The sequence below is a fragment of the Phaenicophaeus curvirostris genome, chromosome 21 (genome assembly GCF_032191515.1).
Source record: "Phaenicophaeus curvirostris isolate KB17595 chromosome 21, BPBGC_Pcur_1.0, whole genome shotgun sequence".
In the NCBI taxonomy this organism is placed as follows: domain Eukaryota; kingdom Metazoa; phylum Chordata; class Aves; order Cuculiformes; family Cuculidae; genus Phaenicophaeus; species Phaenicophaeus curvirostris.
This window is the reverse complement of record NC_091412.1, coordinates 838,560-860,266: the sequence shown is the minus strand read 5'-3', so window position 1 is coordinate 860,266 and position 21,707 is coordinate 838,560. Positions and strand designations below refer to the sequence as shown.

General features: G+C 50.8%; 1 protein-coding gene across 11 annotated transcripts in view; it reads right to left on the bottom strand.

Annotated features, from left to right (window-relative positions):
• The window catches only part of TSPOAP1 (TSPO associated protein 1), a 64,193-nt gene that overhangs the window by 29,741 nt on the left and 12,745 nt on the right, over positions 1-21,707 (bottom strand). For 7 of the 11 annotated variants that reach the window (XM_069873916.1, XM_069873910.1, XM_069873915.1 and 4 more), the window contains exons 5-16: positions 20,709-21,026; positions 16,125-16,232; positions 15,183-15,266; positions 13,016-13,105; positions 11,629-11,751; positions 11,128-11,232; positions 10,727-10,777; positions 9,725-9,745; positions 5,706-5,889; positions 5,249-5,469; positions 2,361-2,470; positions 524-633 (exon numbers count right to left, since the gene is read on the bottom strand). In XM_069873916.1, the coding sequence (XP_069730017.1) occupies positions 524-633; positions 2,361-2,470; positions 5,249-5,469; positions 5,706-5,889; positions 9,725-9,745; positions 10,727-10,777; positions 11,128-11,232; positions 11,629-11,751; positions 13,016-13,105; positions 15,183-15,266; positions 16,125-16,232; positions 20,709-21,026 (1,525 nt within the window). The remainder of the gene's footprint in view (positions 1-523; positions 634-2,360; positions 2,471-5,248; positions 5,470-5,705; positions 5,890-9,724; positions 9,746-10,726; positions 10,778-11,127; positions 11,233-11,628; positions 11,752-13,015; positions 13,106-15,182; positions 15,267-16,124; positions 16,233-20,708; positions 21,027-21,707) is intronic. The other 4 variants (XM_069873909.1, XM_069873918.1, XM_069873908.1 and 1 more) reach the window with 3 other exon arrangements.

Below are 21,707 nucleotides of genomic sequence, written 5' to 3'. Positions count from 1 at the left end.
TGGTTTCAATGCCATCTGCCCTTCAGGCAACCAGGATCAAAGATCCCAAAAGAAAAAACACACTGTATGACACCAAACAGGACAACAACTGCAGTTTGGGCTGCTCTGCTCATGCCCATTCTGCCAAAAGAGCAAGAGGGAATCGAGTCCATCGACTGCTTACAGCCTCTGCCTCACTAGGCATTACTGGGAAGAGGGAACAGGCCATCTGCAGGTGCCCAGGGCTGAACACGTTCCTCTCCAGAGCTGAGAAGGAACCATATGGGGACGAAACCTGGAGCTCTGCTGAAAGCAGTGGCAAAATTCCCACTGAATTCATTAGAGCAGGATTTAATGTTTTAGATTTGATTTAATCATAGCATAAATAAACCGTTTGCCAACAGAATCTGCTTTTCTCTCTAACAAACTAACTTCAGGCAGAAATTCTTTCTCTTGAGGTTTCAAGAGTCACTGAATTCCTCTCTGAAGCTCAACTCTCCACAGCACTTGGGGCACATTTTGTTCTATGAAACCACAAACATACCTTCAAAGAAGCCATCTTCATCCATGTCTCCATAGATGTAAATATACTCGCCAGCAGTCAGTGGAAGCTCTGCCTCTGGGTTCTCATTAGGTCCATCAAAAGGATTGTAGCTGAAATATTAGCAATATAAAGACTTACTTTGTGTAGGAATGTTCACAGGAACATATTTGAGCAGTGATTTTCCATGGGAGGGACTTTCTACAAGGTCCTGTAGCGACAGGACAAGGGGGAATGGCTTTAAATTGGAAGAGGGAAATTCATATTGGACATTGGGAAGAAATTCTTCACAATAAGGGTGTGGAAATCCTGGCCCAGGTTTCCCTGGAGGCGTTCAGTGCCAGGTTGGATGGGGCTTGGAGCAACCTGATCCAGTAGGAGGTGTCCCTTCCCATAGCAGAGTATTGAAACTGGATGGGTTTTGAGGTCCCTTCCAACTCAAACCATTCCATGATTCCATGATCAGCTTACAGTTCTCTGGGACTGTCCCCGCTTTTTGCAAGCAGCAAATTCTGCAGAGGTCAAAGCTCTGGATTTCAGGTTTAAGTAGAACTCCTAACGTATTGCTCTGTGTTCAAACAATGCCTAGGGATAATTTTCCCAGGAGCAGAACAGATGTCTGTGACGTTGGAAGGAACAGATCAGAGCAACTCAAGAAAGTGTTTACACAAGGATCTCAATTCCTCGAGTGCCTGCTCGGTTTGAGTGCTGCGAGATGAGCTGTAGGGCTCTGCATTCTAAAACAGACACTCTTAAATCCACCTGCATCTTGAAACAGTTTATGCAGACAGCTCTCGACATTGCATGTGCTTAACAGTTTCAGAAAAACACCCCAAAAAGCCCCAAAGCATCAAAATCTCCCACTCATTTCAGGTCCATTTTATCAGGCATATGAACACCATGGACAAGCACAGCACAGGATCACAGGATTCTCCCGATTAAAATCCAAAGAAGGGGCAGATTTGCGCAAGAAGAAAGTTACAGGGCTGAAGAAAAGGTTTCTAGCCTTTTTCTTCCTAATTATCCAACTCTCAGGATCCAAATCACACAACTATCAGTGCCACAACTCTGCATTTTAAATGGCAGCCCAAAACCTCCACTAGCGTGATGATGATGAAGGTGCTGGTGATAAGCGTTTGGATGCCACACAGTTCTAAACTCTGATCCTGGAGTGAATCAGAGAGCCCAGCACAGGAAAAACCCCTCAGAAATACCTGTTCTCTCTGCAAGCATTGACTGCTAATCCTTGCTCTTTTAATCTTTAGAATGGATTTCAATGTGCCAAAGCAATGTTATCCTCTCTGCGTGTGGAGTGAGACCTCACCGGCCCAAAACTCTGATGTGAATCATAAAGTCATGGACTGGTTTGGGTTGGAAGGGACCTCAAAGCCCAGCCAGTTCCACCCCCTGCCATGGGCAGGGACACCTCCCACTGGATCAGGGGCTCCAAGCCCCATCCAACCTGGCCTTGAACCCCTCCAGGGATGGGGCAGCCACCACTGCTCTGGGCAACCTGGGCCAGGGCCTCCCCACTCTCACAGAAAAACATTTCTCCCTAAGATCTCATCTCAATCTCCCCTTTTGCAGCTCAAAACTGTTCCCCTCATCCTATCCCTGCACTTCTTGATCAAGGGCCCCTACCCAGCTTTCCTGGAGCCCCTTTCAGCACTGGAAGCTGCTCTAAGGTCTCCCCGCAGCCTTCTCTTCTCCAGGCTGAACAACCCCAACTCTCTCAGCCTGTCCTCAGATGGGAGGTGCTCCAGCTCTAGAGAGCTGTGTAAAGTAGGCAACCAGGAGACAATCTGTCTAACTCCACCAACCAGAAGAAGTGACCCAGTACCTGTATCGAGCCAAGAACACCTGGAGCTTCGCTGGGGCTTGGCTGCCTGGCTCTGGCATTAGAGAGATGCTGTCAACATCCAGTTCTTCCATTTCACTCGCAGTGTCCACCTAAAAACATTGAAAACGAAGGATATGATATGGCCCAAATCACAGTAAAGGAACAGTCAAAGGTCCGAACACCAGTGAACAAGTCCTCTAACATGCGATGGCACCCAGGCCACTGTGCCAAGAACCAGCTGGAAGAATGACTTTTAAGATGAAGAAGTAGTAGTAATAAGAGGCAACAGCTCTGAGTTGGAGCTTCAGGGGTTCCAGTCAGACTTTAGGAAAAACTCCTTGCCCAGGTGGGTGATGCAGCTGCGGGACAGGTTCCTGCAAGGTAGGGGTCTCCATTCATGGCCACACTGATCCAGTGTTGGTGAAGTCCCACTGGAGCAGGAGATTGGACTAAAGCATCCAGAGCTCCCTTCCACACTACATCTACGTAATTCAGCACATTCAATTCTTTCTCCCTCTAATTGGTGTCTGTCTGTGTGCAACCCAAATGGCAACCTGCACAAGGAGATCTCACAGTTCTATCAATGGCTCCAAGTCTCCAAGTGCTTCTGTTCAGGCAGTTCCCCTCCAGCACCTGTAAAAACTTCAATTGAATGGGTTTGTACTTCCAGAACATCAGAAGGCCCTACCAGTCCCAACCAAAACTCTATCTCGTCCTCACAGCCAGTCCTGCTAACAGCCAGCAGCCCAGGCAGAAAGAAATGACACAGGAGAAGGGGCAAGCATGAAACTCTCCTCCCCCTGGTGCAGCCCATGGGTTTCTAAAAATTAGTAATTTACGGCCTTCCTAAGATGGAGGCTGCACCCTGAATGTGTTTGGTGCCTCTTGGCAGGAACATCTTCCAGAAACCTGCCTTGGTCTTTTTGACACCATTGACATTTGAGAACTTTACATCCCGTAGCAATGAGTTCAGGAATGCAATTCTACTTTCTGACGAAAAGGAATTCCCTTGTGCTTGTCTGGCACGGTGTCAGTGAACAAGTTCAAGCTGCCATTTTTAAAGCAGACCTCGCAGGAATCCTAGAGGTCCTAGAATGGTTTGGGTTGGAAGGGACCTCAAAGCCCACCCAGTTCCACCCCCTGCCATGGGCAGGGACACCTCCCAGTGGATCAGGGCTCCAAGCCCCATCCAACCTGGCCTTCAACACCTCCAGGGATGGGGCAGCCACCGCTGCTCTGGGCAATTTGGGCCAGGGCCTCCCTACCCTCACAGAAAAACATTTCTCCCTAATATCTCGTCTCAATTGCCCCTCTTCCAGCTCAAAACCATTCCCCTCATCATATCCCTGCCCTCCCTGATCAAGAGCCCCTCCCCAGCTTTCCTGAAGCCCCTTTCAGCACTGGAAGCTGCTCTAAGGTCTCCCTGCAACCTTCTCTTCTCTAGGCTCAACAACCCCAACTCTCTCAGGCTGTTCTCATATGGGAGGTGCTCCAGACCTCAAATCATCTTCGTGGCCTCCTCTGGACTCACTCCAACAGCTCCTTGTCCTTCCTGTTCTTATTGACGAAGACCCATCACAGAATACAAAGCAGCTGTTTTTTCAAGTACATGAACGGCCAAAGTTAACCTTTGAAAGAGGTCAGAGCCCCTTTTCAAGGCAGCGTACTCCTTGCCATAGGATCTCGCATCATCTCCTGGAGTAACAAATGCCTACACCCAGTAGCACCCAAAGTCAGACCCAACCACAGCAGCCCAGCTAATGCTCCGGAGCGCTCCCATAGCCATGCGCTTCTGAAGCAAAATGCTCTACAAACTGGCTCTTGCCCAAGAATCCCAGACTGACCTCTATAGGCACTACTGGTGTTCTCTCTCCATGGAGGAACAGTGGCTTTCAAGCTTTCTCTTTAATTAAAAAAAAGCAACTTTTTCCCCTACAGAACAGAGGGCAGCACATTCCTGTTCCTCCCCAGGGGTGACCTTCACTTGGTCTCTATTCACAACTACTTCTCCGAGCTCTCGTGCAGTGGTGGACGCTGCTGCCACAGCAGCATCCCTTCATTAGTGGCCTGGCCTCAGTAGCTCAAGACTTCAGAGCCCTCCACACATACAAGGAGCACCATGTGGCCTCCAAGGTTTTGGCACTCAGGAAACATCAGTGGAGCCAAAGAGCAAACACTGCCACCCAAACCACCAGCACCAGCCCTGCTTTTGGCACTGCCTTCTCCCATCCTGTCACACCAAGTGAGTACGAAGGATGTCTTGAGTTGACCTTACAGCACTACGTGAGAGCTCCTGGGAAACAGAAGCAGCCCCATCTGTGAGAGCTTGGTGACAAAAACAAGCCAAGCACATTAATTTCACCCCCTCTGCCAGCACAAACTCAGCATCTTTTCATGGTTTCTCTCACCAAGTGAAATTTTAACACCTTGAGCTGTGGATGAGGGGCTCAAACACCGGCAAAGAAGTTTGAGCCCCTCACCAGTTTGGCTCAAGGCCAAACCCAGCCTGGACACAGCTCCTCAGTAGGCTAAGAACAACAGTTTGTAGCCTGTGTGTGTTAACAGCAGCCGAGGTGTCAGGAGGAAGCCTAGCAAGAGCTTTCCCACACTTTGAACCAATTCCCTGCCCACCTCACTCTTCTCCCAAACTCCCAGTACTCTGTCTCGCCAGTCCTTCCCCTCCCAGAGTGCAGTGATATGTTCAAATCAGCACTACAGACATGGGCAAACAAGGCCTTTTCCATATTTTCCTACAGCTTTTCTCATTTTTCCCCACTTCCTTCGGGCAGACAGGAGGGAAGCAATGCAGCAGTACTGGTGCTCTCAGCAGTGCACTTATTCTCTTGTGCCTAGAAAGCACAGGCCATGGAGGGGACGCCCACACTGACCTCTGGAGTCGGGCACGATTTTGGACTGTTCTGCATGGATTCTGATTTTGAAGAGCTTGACTGAGATTCCGCTTTCTTGGCTTGTTTCTGAGAAGTGGGAGCAGCAACTGGGGAACCAGCAGTGGCATCAGGCGCCCACTGGGAGGGCTCCAGCTCATCAGCCTCGTCATTGTGAGCCTTCTTTGCACTCGGGTGAGCGAGCAATCCAGGAACCGGTGATTCTGCAATAAAATGATCTGTCTTTAGCCATGGGCAGGAGACAAGCAGTGAGCAAACACCCGTTAGAGCAGCTCCAGTCTCTAAAACATGACTCATTTCCAGACTGTACACCCTGGGCTCTCCTTGGGCAGAGAAATGCCAGGTTCTCTTGATGACTACAAAATGGACCAAGGGTATTTAGAAGAGAGAGAGACAGAGGTCCCACAAGTTAATACTTGCAGGCATCTCCAGTAATTACCCTTCTCCCAGCGGGGCTGCGGGGTAGAGCTGCACAGAGCAAGAGGAAGCTCAGAAGTCACCAGCGTGGAGGTGAGAAGGTCGATTTTTCCCGTTTGAAGCCGGAATTGTTGGAGTTCCTGAGACAGGAGGCTGAACTGCTCTGTTTGACTGCGACACTGGTCTTCCAGATCTTTCACTCGGGCCTGACAGGAGAGACACAAGATGAGGCACAAATTCATATCAAAACCAGCAGTGAGCGAGGCTCCTAAGAACCTTTGCTGCACCCATTCAGTGGGTCTCAAGACTCCAAGACTCTCAAGGTGTGCCAGGAATGGTCAATGCGAACTGGCAGCTCCACCAGTCCTACCCAATTCTATCCAGTTCTCCTACAGCACCTTTGCAAACCTGAGACCCATCACCTATGAGTCTGAGATGACTGATTGCAGGCTCCATTAGCAATCATCCCTGAAATGCTGGGTTTGAACACTGACTTCCTACCCAAGCCCTGCACAAGGCCTGATGAGGTCAAAGATTAAAATGTCTTGAAAAGAGAAAGATTGGAAAGGGTTTGCATGTATACTGGAGAATTAAAATTACGTCTCCAAAAGGAATTACTCTCCCAATGCTCTGTCTTGTCCACCACTCCAGAGGCTCCACCAAGCTCCCAAGACCTTACCCCACTTGCCCCTCCAGACCTCGGCTCCTCCAGGCACTGGGAAGGGCAGAGAGTGGCAGCACCCTGGCCTGTACCCAGAACCATTCTCAGACGCAGGTAGCCCATGTGCTTTGCCACCAGGTTCAACAGGGGTGACTTGCTCCATGCTGAGTACAAGCAAGCAGCATCCTAGCAAGATGAGATGCAGGGAACCTTAGTGAAATGCTATGGAAAAGACACATTCTTACTAGAGAACCATCTGTCTGTATTTTCTAGCACTCTCTTCCTACACGTCCGGATTGAAAACACTGCTGAGCCCTGGCTGCCCCTGCACACGCCCACATTCACCCCAGCTATAGGTCCATTCCCAGGAAGATGCAACTACTCCTTTCCCTCTTCTCATCCTTCCACTGGGCTGTAGCTCCCCCTGGCTCCCTCAACAGCCTGTGCAGCCCCTGCTCGGGCACTTCAGATGACAAAGAAGCCGAAAACCCTTAGTGCAGGAAGGGAAAGTTTTCTCTAACCAGCAGTACTGCAACAGAGTTCATGAAGAAAACATTTAATTTAGCGTGCATGTGTCTGGCTGAGGAGCAGGCTCTGCCTTGCAAGAGATGATGTTTGTTCTCTTTTTTCTCTTTGGGCTGAGATCACATCAGGCTTCGTAGTTGCTCATCTCATTTTTGCATAGGGAAGAGGCACCAATACACGTGACTGCATTGTGCTCTTCAAAATTTTCTATTTAAAAAATGGTTTCAAAGGTTCTTTTTTCTCCACCCAACCCCCCAAAATAAATTATGTCTTCAAATATACTGAGAAGCAGAAAGTCTGTTTTTTAGGCAGCTCTAAAAATAACCCATCTGACCTGGAAAAAGCTTTCTTTCTGGTCTCAGAGCACTGCAAAATCCTTCTAGCCCTTCCCTCCCACTTTCCAAGTGTGCACGCACTTATATTTTATCAAGGCAAATCTGTTTTAAACGTCTCTGTCATAGAAACACAGCATGGTTTGAGTTGGAAAGGACCTCAAAGCCCAGCCAGTTCCAACTCCCGGGCATGGGCAGGGACACCGCCCACTGCATCAGGGGCTCCAAACTCCATCCAACCTGGCCTTGAACACCTCCAGGGATGGGGCAGCCACCCCTGCTCTGGGCAACCTGGGCCAGGGCCTCTCCACCCTCACAGCAAAACATTTCTCCCTAAGCTCTCATCTCAATTCCATGTCTTGCAGCTCAAAACTGTTCCCCTCACCCTATCCCTGCACTCCCTGGTCAAGAGCCCCTCCCCAGCTTTCCTGGAGCCCCCTTCCATAGTGGAAGCTGCTCTACATGTTATCACTTGCTTCCTTCACAGCTACCCTGGAGCTCTCAGTCTGGAAGGGAAGCCTCTGAAGCCTGGCATGAAGTAACTGTCTCTGAGTAGAAAGAGATTAGCAGATGCCACCAGCAACTTCCAGAAACATCTGCATTCTCCACTTGCTCAGAGCCTCTTCCCTGTTCAACAGGTCACATTGTATCAGATTCCTCTGCAACTGTAAGGGTTCGAGTTTACTTAGAGGTAAGATTTTTCACATCAATGCTTCTCCTCTTGTGCATCATATCTTAATAGAGAGAAGAAACCACCACCAGTAAAAACACTGCACTGGATTGAGGCAAGACTTCCTTGGGCCCAATATCTATCCCTGATCCCACGTCAGGACACAGCCTATGCCAAGAGAAGGGGACAGAGCAACTACAGGACCAGAGCAGCTTTTCCTGTCTTGTCTGGAGATCGGAGCCAGCAGATGCATCTGGACATTGTGTTGAACAGCATTACAGCTTCTGTACATTTATTAATCGCAGTTTAATCCATTTCTACTGGTGGCGAAGCCAATAGCCTGGATCGTCCAGTTTAATTCCAAGATACCCAATTACTCAAGTGTCTTTTCAATCTTGTGTTATTCAACCCAACATACAAATGTCCCTTAAGGATTCCCACCACATCACACACAACACACACTCCTAGTGGGCTCACAGAGGTTCACACACAGCTGGGCAAGCAACAGTGTCCAGGGCAGTGCTAGGAGGCAGGGGGATAAGGAAGAGGAGCCTAAGGACGTGGCCAGGAACATCAGGGAAGCAGCAGGAGCCAAGCCCCAGACACAGAGGAGAGTCCATAGTGTCTACACCCAACCCAAAAGGGGTAGAAAGAGGAGCCCCGCACCAATGGAGACTGAAAAGCATGGTCACCAGAAGTGGCTGCAAGAGCAGGGAGCAAAGCTTGGTGGGACTGCTTTAACGACCAGTTTGGGACCTTACTCTGATTTTCCACACCAAGCTAGACTCAACCACAACCAGCTCAGCTGTGTTTTCTGGACATTCTCCTTCTTGGCTGCTCTGTTGTGCTTCTCCTGCACATGACATTCCCCATCCAGATGCTCCTTGTCACCCTTCTCTATATCTTCTGCCGTGTCTTCACAACTTTGCTACAACAGTCCAAACTCCTGGCTAGAGCAGGGCTAGCACTGAAGGGATTGAAGGATCCCTAACTCGACCCTGATGTGGGTGCTGGTTCTACAGGATGTGCACATACCTGAGAAACATCCTTGGGCAGCTCCCAATCACTTTCCTAAAAACTCCCAAAGCTGTGCTTGTCCTTTTGACCAGACCCGTGTATTATGCTAAGATCTTAAAAACCCCCACCCTATTTCACATGTTGCATTTTCCTGCTAGAAGAGCTCATTCCGAGCCTGTTGCCGTGCAGGTTTGATCAGAGCTGCTCTCCTCTGTGTCCGTGCAGGGCCACCTGTCAGTTCATCTCCCTGTTACTTGTGAGATTTTCTCACAGCTTTTTGTGGTCAGATCTGAAAGTGCCTGTTGAAAGCAGTTTTCTGTCAGCTACAAACCCCGTACCAGCTTTCTTTGCAAATCAGTTGTGACCAGGCCAGCAGCATGGCCCACAGACCAGAATTTTGTTAGGTTCTACCTCTTCCACGAAAACCATTATCCACAACCTCTGCTTCCCACCTGCCAACCAATCACAAAGCCAGCACTTCTCACTGCTTTTGGGTTTTGAAGGAAATGCTTCACTCCCGGACTGCAAGGAGTTCCCAGAAGGCCTTCAGATGTACATGACATGGGGAGAAGATGCACAGCTGGGCAAATCAAAAAAAGCTGGAAATGACAAAAAAGTAAAGCTTCTAATTCTAATTGATAAGGAAAGCAAAGCATTTCAACAGAAAAGCAGCTGCTCCATCAAACCCATAGCGGCAGCTCCTTTAATGGCATTTGTTTATTGGTGGGGACACTCTTGCAGTCTTCTCAGGGCACAGGTAAAACAAGAATATCAAGGAACTGCCGAAGTCAGGACAGAAGAAAGAAACGTCCTGGCTGACAGGATCATAGCAGTACCTGCATGCAATCCAAAGTACTCTGGCAGCACGAAGAAAAGCAAAGAGAGACACAAAACCAAATCAGCAGTTAGAGCAGCCGAGACTCAACAACCCACCACGGAGAGCCTAACCCTCCCTTTGAACACAATTGTTTTCTCACTGACCCACAAGGTCTGCCTTGCTCCATGCTGAGAGTCCCACCTCATTCCCACAAGGATCTGCTTTCTAAACCAAAGCCAAACACCCATCCCAAACACATGAATAAGATAACCAGGCTCTGTCTGAGGGCCTCCAAACCAGCATGCAGCGAGAATCAGTGCTAAATTTTAAGTTGTCTTTTTCCCGGCACATTGCAGCCCTCCATAAAATCAACTGAATGGACACTTTCCTGGGTCGGAGACCCAGGGAATCAAGCAGAATTGCTCCAGAACTTCATTCCCACGACCAAACCCCTCCAGGTTTTCTCCTAAGCAGATAGTCCTTCTGGCCATGGTACCTCCACATACAGAAACCATCCTGTACCTCTGCTCACCCCCAGCGCTGTCTCAGTGTGGAAATGGAAGAGTGGATGGCAGCTCTGGAGATCACCCAGCACAGCTCCCGCAGCCCAAAGCAGAGCCAGTCAGAGCAGCCTGCGGAGAGCTTTTTCTCATTGAGTTTTCAGCATTTCCAAGGAAGAAGACTACCCTCATGACAATCATGTGACCGAGCTCTTCCAACAGTGAAACGGACCACACTCATTCGCCATTAATATTACATCAAAAAGCAATCCAAGCACATGTGCTGGGCACAATCTGAATGAAGTAACCTGTCTGAGGACTGAGCAGGTCAGGATTTGATACCCAGACACTTTGAGCCCAAAGACTACTCTGCCAGCACAGCAGCAATGTGTTGTGTCCCACCAAGATCTCAATGCATTTTGCTGAAGAGACAACAATACCCAGGGCATCAAGAAAGCTGACATTAAGAGCAAGAGATACCAAATCTGCAGCCACTGATCCATCGCTCTCTTCTGCCTTACCTCCAGAAGCTGTACTGCTCCTTCATGTTCTCTTTTTGCCTCTGCCTGTGCCTAGGAAGGAATAAGAAATGGAGTAAGTAAGAAAGCAGCCTCCCAAAGTTCCCTTCTACTGTCATCACCACTTTGATAGACTGTTAAGAGATTTAAAATGCTGTACAGACTGAAACGATCTTTGGCTTTGGACAGAAAGCACCTCAAGATCAGAATTGCCATTCATGAGAAAAGCCCTATACTTTGCCCAGGTACCAGAGCTTGCCTAGACACAGACACTCCTCCCTGGATTACTTTATCCTGTGAACTCACACATGACTCTTCTGTGCACCACATTCCAAGGAAATAAGATACCATCACTTTCCCAGAATTCAGAGAGTAAAGTGTCAATCCTCTCCCACGCTGCATACCTGCTGCAGCCGTCTGACTTCCTCTTGCTTCTCCTGCAGGACTAGCAGCGCTTCCTTGTGCTCAACCTCCAGCTGCTGCCTTCGCTCAGCCACATTTCTCATGTGCTGCGGAACAAGACACAGATAGCTAAGGGTGACACCACTGAATCACTGCCCTGGGACCCATTATGGGCCATGAAGACATGGCCTCTGCTTCATGGTGGCATCAAACAGAGGAGAAAGCAAGAACCTCTTACCACGGCCAGAGCAACACAGGCAAAGACAACTCTTAAACCAGCGATGGCTGTCTTATTTTCCCTACCATCCCAAGCCCCACAGCAGCCTTTCTATAGCATCTCTGCCCACTCTGGAAAGCCATGTTCCAGGATCCTGCAGAAGCAGAATTCCCAACAGAAGCAAGGAGACAAAAGAATGGACAGAACAAAAGCAAAGAGATAACATGTGCTATCCAAAAGCAGCACCGAGTGTCTGGACAGTCCTCCAGCCACAGGCCCCACTGACCTTCAGCACCTGCTCTAGATTCTCCAGCTTGGTTTGGAGTCCTTGATTCGTCTGAATTACTGAATCCCGTTCCTTAGTAACCAAAACAACCTGCAATTTCAGGTCAGCATTCTCAGATTCAACCTGAGGAGAAAGTATCTGCAATTAGCATGAGTAGTTGTAGGTATTCCTTGAATAAATAACGGATGACTACTCCTGTATCTCAACGGGCTGTTTTGCAAACCTGCCTTCTACCTGCAATGATCCCAATATCATGAACTTTCCTCTACCTCTGGCTTCCACTCAAAACAAACACACGTGGATTTGTGTCAGCCTGCAATGTGCTGGACACTTTACTTGCACTGCTTCTCCCACTGGACTTGGCTCTGCTCCCCTTCTGCAGGGAGAAAGGGACTGAGATAAAACAGGCTAAAGGCTGGGAGATATAAAAAGTCACAAAGGTCTGCAAGCCCTTTTCATCCTAGGTGGTAAGATTAAACACAGAGCTGTACAGACAATCATGGCAGCCTGCTGCAATCACGTGTATCTCCACTTACGATGGGACGTTAGAGCAATCTATTTTGGTTCTGGAGTGCACTGTGGCTTGATGACTACTAACAATGCAGATAATCAAGCAAAGACAAACACTTCACTTAGAACAGTTATCAATCTGAGGGGAAGTCTTATGTGTGGAGGCAACTTGATGACTCTGACACATGAGGCAGACAGGTGGCTTCCTAACTCTTGTGCATTGCATTTGTTTAGAGGAGCTGGGAAGAGAAACCCATGGAGGATCTTCACTGGAGTACCAACTCCTCCATCCTTGTCACATACAGCATGTTTGTAGAACCCAATCATCCAAGGTGCAGCCACCCTGCCCTGAAACCCGCTCTGCAAACTGAATAATGCCAGTATCCTGCCTTTCTCCCAGCACCTGAAGCTTTTGGGGTGTCCATTTGGCAAAGGGCAGCTCCGAACTGCAGGGCAGAGAGGGCGCTTTCTGCCCTGTCCCAGCATCAGCCACTAAAACCCCTCTTTGAGGATGACAAAACAACATCAGAGGCACTCCAGAACTTTTGAACATGCTTGCAGCAATGAGTTCTGCTCTGCTACCCCCTCTGCCCAGCGTGTGCTGCTCCCCATCAACTCCTGCCTGCCTTTGGTTACCAACTCACTAACAAGTTACCATGGGAAAACCAAGCAAGGACAAAGCAGCTCACTCAAGTCTTGGGATACTCTGTCATTAAAAGAGGGCAGTGACCTGCTCTGCTTACAGGTACTGTGGGTTCACAGGACAGGGAGGTCCACAGACAAGAACACGACCTGAAAACCCAGCATGCTAGCAAGTTCTTCTAAGCAAGCTTTGAGAGAAGTTAATGCTCTGCCTGACAAAGACGCTGCCTTTTACCTGTCCTGCCCATCCAGCCTTCTTGTTCAGCTGCAAGTTCTCTTCGGACAGCCGCACATTTTCACTTTGTACCTCTTGCAGCTGGATCTCCTGTCCAGAAACAGCATCTGTTACCACACCAAGGCCCTCAGACTGACCCCCAGATTATTCTGCCGCATGGCTCCGCTGCTCCTGTTGCCTGAAGGTGCAGGATGCTGATGGGATACTGCTCAAGGAGTGGAACAGCACTCAAGCAGATACCAGCTCTATGACAAATAATCTCTTGGGTTTCTTCTCCTAATTATGTAATCTTAAAGCCCAGAATGATAAAGACATTTGTTTGTCTGATTCCCAGCTCCAGTGTCACATTATTTATACACTGCTGTCCAGAAGTTTTAAACAGCAGACTCTAGCCTGAAACCAGGATTCAGTCTGAAGCTAAGAAAGCAACCTGAGCCACCTATCACTCCACCTTAGAGAACGTGGTCTGAGCAGGCAGGAGGCCATGGACATACAGAGAGACACCAACAGAGTTTGTCAGGTCCAGTCCACCTGCAGTAACTTTGTACACCATTAGAGGAATTCAGTAGCATTATTGTCACACGTGACCCCACACAGACACATATTCCAGTGTTTTATGGACCATCAAATCCTCTCAGGCTTATAAGAGGTGGCTGAGGGAACTGGGGTTGTTTAGCCTGAAGAAAAGGCGGCTGAGGGAAGACCTCATCACTGTCTACAACTGCCTGAAAGGAGGTGCTGATCTCTTCTCCAAGTAAGAAGTGATAGGATGGGAGGAAACAGCCTCAAGTTGCACCAGGGGATGTTTAGATTGGCTATTAGGGAAAATTTCTTCACCGAAAGGGTTCACAGGCACTGGCACAGGCTACCCAGGGCAGTGGTGGAGTCGCTATCCCTGGAGACAGGTGGACGAGGTGCTCAGGGACGGTTTACAGGGACAGTTGGACTTGATGATCTCAAAGGTCTTTTCCAACCAAATGATTCTATGATTCAATGAAATATTTTCTGGATCTCCCTAGAGCCAACCCCCTTTGTGCACAGAGTATCAGCCCTGGTATTTCAAGGTGAGTTGGTCTTCTTTTGTCCTTGAAAAGCAACAGTCTAATAACGTGAAATGACCAACTTATTTCTTAAACGCTCAATTCTAACCCAGACAATAAGGCAGAACTCTGCACTGTGAAATGCAAACTACTTGGAGCTGTGCAATAGAACTGAGCTAAAGAAGCGCCACAAAACTGACCCGAGGGCTGGAGCACCTCCTCTGCCATGAGGCCAGGCTGAGAGAGCTGAGGTTGTTCAGCCTGGAGAAGAGAAGTCTGTGGGGAGACCTTAAAGCAGCTTCCAGTACTGAAAGGGGCTCCAGGAAAGCTGGGGAGGGGCTCTGGATCAGGGAGGGCAGACAGGATGAAGGGGAACAGTTTTAAACTGCAAGAGGGGAGACTGAGGTGAGATCTTAGGGAGAAATGTTTTTCTGTGAGAGTGGGGAGGCCCTGGCCCAGGCTGCCCAGAGCAGTGGTGGCTGCCCCATCCCTGGAGGGGTTCAAGGCCAGGTTGGATGGGGCTTGGAGCCCCTGATCCAGTGCAAGGTGTCCCTGCCTATGGCACAGAGGTGGAACTGGCTGGGCTTTAAGGTCCCTTCCAACCCAAACCATGTTCACTTCTATGAACTGATAGCTGAGCAAGCTGTTACACATCTGTTCTGCAGGGAAGCAGCCCTGGGGGAAACCATGCACTGTCAGAGTCACTAATGCCATTGGTGCTGCTCAGCAAAGCAGGAACAGAAGCGAGAAATGCTGTGACAGGATCTGCAAAACATCCAGGAAACCAAAAAGAGGCAACACTGTAATTACCATCCTAAGATGCAGAAATTTTCCGATACTTATGTGGAGTGAATATGACAATTACAAGTGTGTCTCAGACCAGCAAAGGCCACAGAGTTCCATCCAGTGATTTGTGCAGCTACATTCTACCCACAGCCAGCTGAAAAACTAAATAAACAATTCCAGCCTCAAGGGCTGGAGCCTCAAATTTGTGACACTGCTCAAATTAAGAGAAATATTGCCAATTCATTAGAAAGATAAACTGAAGGGAAGCCAAGAAAGGCATGCAGCAGCTTAGCTTCCCTTCCCCCAGTACATGCACAACAGTAGGCAACGAGAACGCTTACCAGTTCTTTGCATCTTTTATGCTTTTTCCTCACTTCATGCTCAAGGTTTTCACATTTTTTGCGCTTTTTCTTGAGTTCAAATTCCTGCATGAAACAAGCGTAAGTAGAGCAGCAAGCCACAGCCTTACCAAGCAGAAGAAATTCAAGCCCAGCTTCTCAGACCCAATTCAGTATTCATTATTTCATTTTCCTGAGAAAATCTCTTTGTGACAAACTTAAGCAATTTAAAAAAAAAAAAATTTCCTTTGGTTTCTATAAAAGGCAGCAAAACTAAAACACTCTTCAAGAGAGACAGCTATTCCTCTCTTCCCCAAGCCTTTCACCATCTGGAAACAGTTCTCTGTTTCCCATCTGCGCAGGTTGTTCCTGTTTGAATGGAACAGGACGGAGGATGGGATGTGGGGGACAAAAAGACAGAGCTGTGCAAAATATCCAGCTTGAAACTCTAGATGTGCTACCTTAGCTCCTATTCTAATCCAAATGGCATCTAACATAGAGGTGACATCCTCCGAGTATGGACCTTGATCTGCTGCCACTCTTGGTTCCTCAGATGGACAGGAGCAGCTACACCTTGCTGTGAACTGCCTGGTTAGCTGGAATAATTCACAAAGGACAAACTCCTCACATGCCAGCTCTCCCAGGACAGTCATATCTGGTTCCCAGTCAAAGATGACCACACCAGCATGGAATCCATCAAGTGTTTTTCCCTGTCATTTCAGTATGACAGAGTTCCCCGCCAGCCCAACACCTGGAGCTGCCCCCCAGCACCACTCTCCATGCAAATGGTCTGTGTTTGCCCATTGATTCCCCAAGCTTCCCACTTCTGCAGAGCAGTTGCACCTGAAAAGCTTCCAGTCCCTAAAATCTCTGCCTGGATTCCCATGGATGAAAACCCCAAGAAAAAGTGTCACATTGTTTCACCAAACCAAGGCCACAACTCACCAGCTGCTGTATCTGTCGGCTGCTCTCTGGGTCCGTTATTGCATTTTGGGGAGGGAAGTTTTCATGGCCTTCAGGGGCAGGTCCCAGCAGCTGCGTGCTTGGTTCCACCTGGAAAGCAAGCGAGACGCCAGAGAGGTCAGGGAGAGCCAGGACCACAAAGCACACCCTGAACACCAAGTGAAAAAAGGTTCTCCTGGAAGCCCTGGAAGGAAGAGCAACGCTCCACAAAGGAACCCAAGCTCTGAAAGGCACCACTGGAGATGGAGAAAGATCAACACCATGCCAGGGATGTCTCAGCCACCAGACCTGTTCTGGCAGCTTTCTGGAGCCCAGTGTCAATCAATCCCGCTTGACCAAGCCGTCCATATTCAACAAGAGGCTCCAGAAGGCTCTCAAATACGAGTTCTGATTTGTGCCTCATCTAATTGTTCAGTGGAAGGCATCAGCAACACCTTTCCTGGCCCTCTCCAAAGCAATAAAAAGAAGGAAAGGAGACACTGCTCTGTACACATTCGCACACAAGATTCTAAGAAATTCCCTTTTAATATGGGCTACAGACAAACACACCTTTAACCCCCTGAATTTCCACTCTCAGCTAATATTTGACTGTGTTTTCTTGCCCCCCTGAGAGCAGAACAAGGCAAACAGAAGAAAGAGGCTATGAAAATATTCTATTTTAAATGCTGAATTTACAGTTATTTTTTATAAGTGGATTTTAGGATCATTAAAGCCAACTTGTACAGTGAGCACGCAGCAGGATTTTGACACTTCACCACAGCCCTTAACTTTCAGCTGGCCTCTTGGCAGAAGGACAATTTCTCCTTTCCCTTTGCACACCTCTGGTCCTGAGGGACCCATGTTCCACAGCCTGAACCCCGTTTACAGCCAGCCAGCAGGACAGGGTCTAAACACTAGACCCAAAGCAACACTTCTTTTCTCTGTTTTACGCTGGACACTCTGGGTTTAACTAGGTCCATATTCAAGGCATCACTGCCAGGAAACCCAGAGATTAAACTCAAGCCCAGGAAAACAAGGGTTTCACAGACCTAATTTCCCCCCAAGAACAAAGATATGGCCCAGCCACATGCCCCCACTGTTATTTTATAGCAGAACCCAGACGCATCACTGTATTAAACAACCGATAAATTGGACTGGCATGTATTGTAAAGAGAATGCTGTGACCTGGGGCTGTGCCACCTCATTCCCAGCAGGGACTAGAAGATGCTCTAGACACAAGCCAGATGCCAGGGACACATTTGACCACTGCAGAATGGCTTCTTTCCACCACCAGCGCTCTCCACGGCACCTGTTGAGGCCAGCAAAGACCCTGCAAGGGAGCAGGATGGGGCTGTATCGCCGATCCGCACACCCCGGCTCTGTCGGCTGCAGCTGAACAGACACCAGGCACAGAAGTACCTGTGCTCTGGCATGTGATCAGAAAGTTTAAAGCACGCAAAAAAGTAAATGAAAAATGTTGTGAGCTTTCTAGAAAGATCTACCCTTGGCACCCAGAGAGCAGCATCGCAATCCTGTCCCTAAAGAAGCAATACAGCAGGCTGGGCTGGAGCAGAAAACTGCAGCAGGTTTCCAGACAAGGGGAAGGGATACTGGGTTTCCTGGGTTGTTTTTAACTCTGATCCACCACATCCCACTAGTCAACACGAGTTGCTCCAACACAAGGGAAGGGTCAGTGAGAACTGCTCCTTAGCGAGCACTACCACTGAAAGAAACCCCTGTTGAGTTATGATTTATCATTACAGAGACAAGCATCAACCCAAAACCCTAAGCAAAAAAAAGTGCAGGAATCATAAAGAGAAAAAGAAACAGGATTTCCCAAAGACACTGAGAGGAGAAGCCTGTGCTTTACCCCCTGAGGTTATTCTTTGACAGCCGGTGAATTCTGCACAGATGCACTGTGCTGGGGAGCAGGACAGAAGAGCAAAGTAATTCCTTTTAATTATGATAACTGTGGTTACTGCCCCGAAAGCAAACTTCATCCTCAGCACAGCATCCCTGGGAACGCGGGAATCTAGCCCACAGAGTCCGGGTGCTCTACTCTGTTTCAGCTAAAAGACCAGCAACAGCCTCCTCATACTCCCTCTTCAATGCTGCTGCTAGGCTTGGTCTTGTTCCCTTTTATCAGCCAGAAAATCTTCTGGCAATGAGGACAGACTCTCCTGAACCAAAGAAATAAAGAGCACCCACGAGCAAGGCTGTAAGACATACTGTCCTTGTCTGACAGAATCTACAGGGTCAGGTGAAAATGAAGGTATGGAAAGGCTGTTCAAGGAACACAAAGGCAGAGTGAAAAACAAGGAGTCTCTGCATCCCTTCATCACAGAGGAGTTTGGGGGGTGAGGGGGTAACCAGGGCAGAAATCCCAAACTATAGAGAATCACAGAACGTCCCAAGCTGGAAGGAATCCACAAGGATCCTCGAGTCCAACTTCTGTCCCTGCACAGGACACCCCAACATTCACACCGTGGGGCTGAGGGCCTTGGCCAAAAGCTTCTGGAATATTGTCAGCCTTGGTGCCGTGACTGCTTCCCTGGGAGCTTTTCCAGGGCTCCACCACCCTCTGGGGGAAGAACCTTCTCCTCATGTCCAACCTAACCCTCCCCTGGCACAGCTCCCTGCCATTCCCTCGGCTCCTCTCCTTGGTTCCCAGAGAGAAGAGCTCAGCGCCTGCTCCTCCTCCTCCCCGTGTGAGGAAGCTGCAGAGCACAATGAGGTCTCACCCAGTGACTTCAGCTGCTCCTTGCACTCTAAAGTGAGAAGCACTCTATCCTGAGAAGGACATGAGGATATCTCTCAAACTGTCTGTAGAAGCAACAAAATTAACAGCAACGAGGCACCAAGGCTAGTAAATATTCACCCAAGATGTCAAAAACCCCTTTCGGCAAGAATCAAATCTCTCACTTTGTCATAACTGAATCAATATGTGCAGCATGTCACTTCTCCAACACTACCTTAACATGGAGTAAGTGGAAGGTGGCAAATATGAAGTCTTAAGACTATTCTGGTGGATATAAGAAGAAACTCAGACCAGCAGAGTCATGGAATCGTTTAGGTTGAAAGGGACCTCAAAGCCCAGCCAGTCCCACCCCTGCCATGGGCAGGGACACCTCCCACTGGATCAGGGGCTCCAAGCCCCATCCAGCCTGGCCTTGAACCCCTCCAGGGATGGGGCAGCCACCACCGCTCTGGGCAACCTGGGCCAGGGCCTCCCGACCCTCACAGCAAAACATTTCTCCCTAAGATCTCACCACACCGAACTCATCCCAGGATTCCCTCTGGATAACGAGAGAGGCCAGAAAGAAACAAAAGCACCTGCTGAGGGGAGGGACCCTAAACCACGAGTGATGCAGACCGGACGCTCGCGCCCTGCAGGCCCAGGGTCGCCCTGGGACCGTCCCCGGGTGGCGGCGCAGGCCCCGGCGGGCTCCGCAGGCCCCGCGGCCCCGGAGCGGGCAGAGCCCCGGCCCCGCTCCCCCCGGCCCGGCCCCCCCCCCCCTCACCTGCGGCCCCGGCGAGAGGCGGCGCCCCGCGGCGCCCCGGAACTGCCGGGCGCGACCACTGCGGCCGCGGGGGGGCGCGCCGGGACGGACCGGGAGGGCCCTGGGGGCGGGGGCACGGGGGGGGAGCGGCCACGGACAGGATGGGGCGGGGCCAAGGGGCGGCCTGGGGGCGGGATCCCCATGGCACCGCCCCCGGCACCGCCCCCCCCCCCCCGCGCCCATGGCGTTTGTTTCTAGCAAGCCGGGGGCAGGGGATTGCTGCTGGTTCCCTGGGCTGCAACGGGCAGGGCGGGATAAGCGGGACCCCAGCCCCCCCCCCCCATGAAGCCCCCAGGCTCCTCGTGCAGCCCCCAGCCCCCCGTGCACGCCCCAGTCCTCCCGCGCAGCCCCAGACCCATGCAGGCCCCCAGCCCCGTGAAGACCCCCAACTGCCCCGTGCAGCCCCCAGCCCCCTCCTGAAGCCTCCAGCCCCCACCTGCAGCCCCCAGACCCCCCTCGTGCAGCCCCCAGACCCCCCATGCAGCCCCCAGCCCCCCCTCGTGCAGCCCCCAGACCCCCCATGCAGCCCCCAGACACCCCTCGTGCAGCCCCCAGACCCCCCATGCAGCCCCCAGACCCCCCTGTGCAGTCCCCAACCCCCCATGCAGACCCAGCCTCCCATGCAGCCCCCAGATCCCCATGCAGCCCCCAGCCCTCATGCCGCCCCCAGATCCCCGTGCATCCCCCAGCCTCCCATGCAGCCTCCAGCCCCTCCCATGCAGCCCTCAGAACCCTATACAGCCCCCAGCCCCCCCATACAGCCCCCCCATGCAGCCTCCAGCCCCTCCATGCATCCCCCAGCCTCCCATGCAGACCCCAGATCCCCATGCAGCCCCCAGCCCTCATGCTGCCCCCAGATCCCTGTGCAGCCCCCAGCCCCACCATGCAGCCCCCAGATCCCCGTGCAGCCCCCAGCCCTCATGCAGCTCCCAGCCTCCTCATGCAGACCCCAGCCCTGTCCTGCAGCGCTCCTGCCTGCCTCAGGGTTCCGTGAACATTAATTAACCAAGTAATTAAGCAGCAGAACCTTCAGGTCGCTGACCTGTGGCCGAAGGGAGCCCTCGGAGCAGGTGCTTGGTGCAGCACAGCGGGGCCCGGGGGAAGGTAGGGGCTCCCTGGAATGCCGAGGAGGATCCTTGGAACGCTGAGGAGGGTCCTTGGGATGCCGACGAGTGTCCCTGGAATGGCGAGGAGGATCCTTGGAACGCTGAGGAGGATCCTTGGGAGGCCGAGGAGGGTCCCTGGAATGGCGCAGGGCGATCTGCCGCTGCAGCCGCAGCACCTCTTTCTGGGATTCCCGCAGCAGGCGGTCAAAGTTGACAATGTTGAGGCCGTGAGGATCATCCTGCGGGAGACAAATGGGACAGCACGTTGAGCCAGGCTCCAAAACCAGGATCAGGATGGGGGCGTGATTTAACAGGCCAACTCCTAAAGCTTGGATGGTTAGTGGGGACAAGGCACACCAGGATCCCTGTTTTCCCAATGCCTCAAGAGCAGTCACTTTGCTTTCCTTACATGAACCCATTATTCCTCCTGAGAATGTATTGGGAGCAGCCCTGAGGAGAATGCCTTGGGGTGCTTGGGGAGGAGAAGCTCAACACAAACTGGCAACATGAGCTCACAGCCCAGAAACCAACTCCTGGGCTGCATCCTCCACAGCAGAGGGACCAGCAGGGAGGGAGGGGATTCTGCCCCTCTGCTCTGCTCTGTGAGACCCACCTGGAGCCCTGTGTCCAGTTCTGGAGTCCTCAGCACAGGGAGGACATGGAGCTGTTGGAGCGAGGCCAGAGGAGGCCACGGAGATGATGTGAGGGCTAGAGAACCTCCTGTACGAGGACAGGCTGAGAGAGTTGGGGTTGTTCAGCTTGGAGAAGAGAAGGCTGTGGGGAGACCTTAGAGCAGCTTCCAGTGCTGAAAGGGGCTCCAGGAAAGCTGGGGAGGGGCTCTGGATCAGGGAGGGCAGGGAGAGGACTAGGGGGAACGGTTTTGAGCTGCAGGAGGGGAGATTGAGATGAGATTTTGGGAA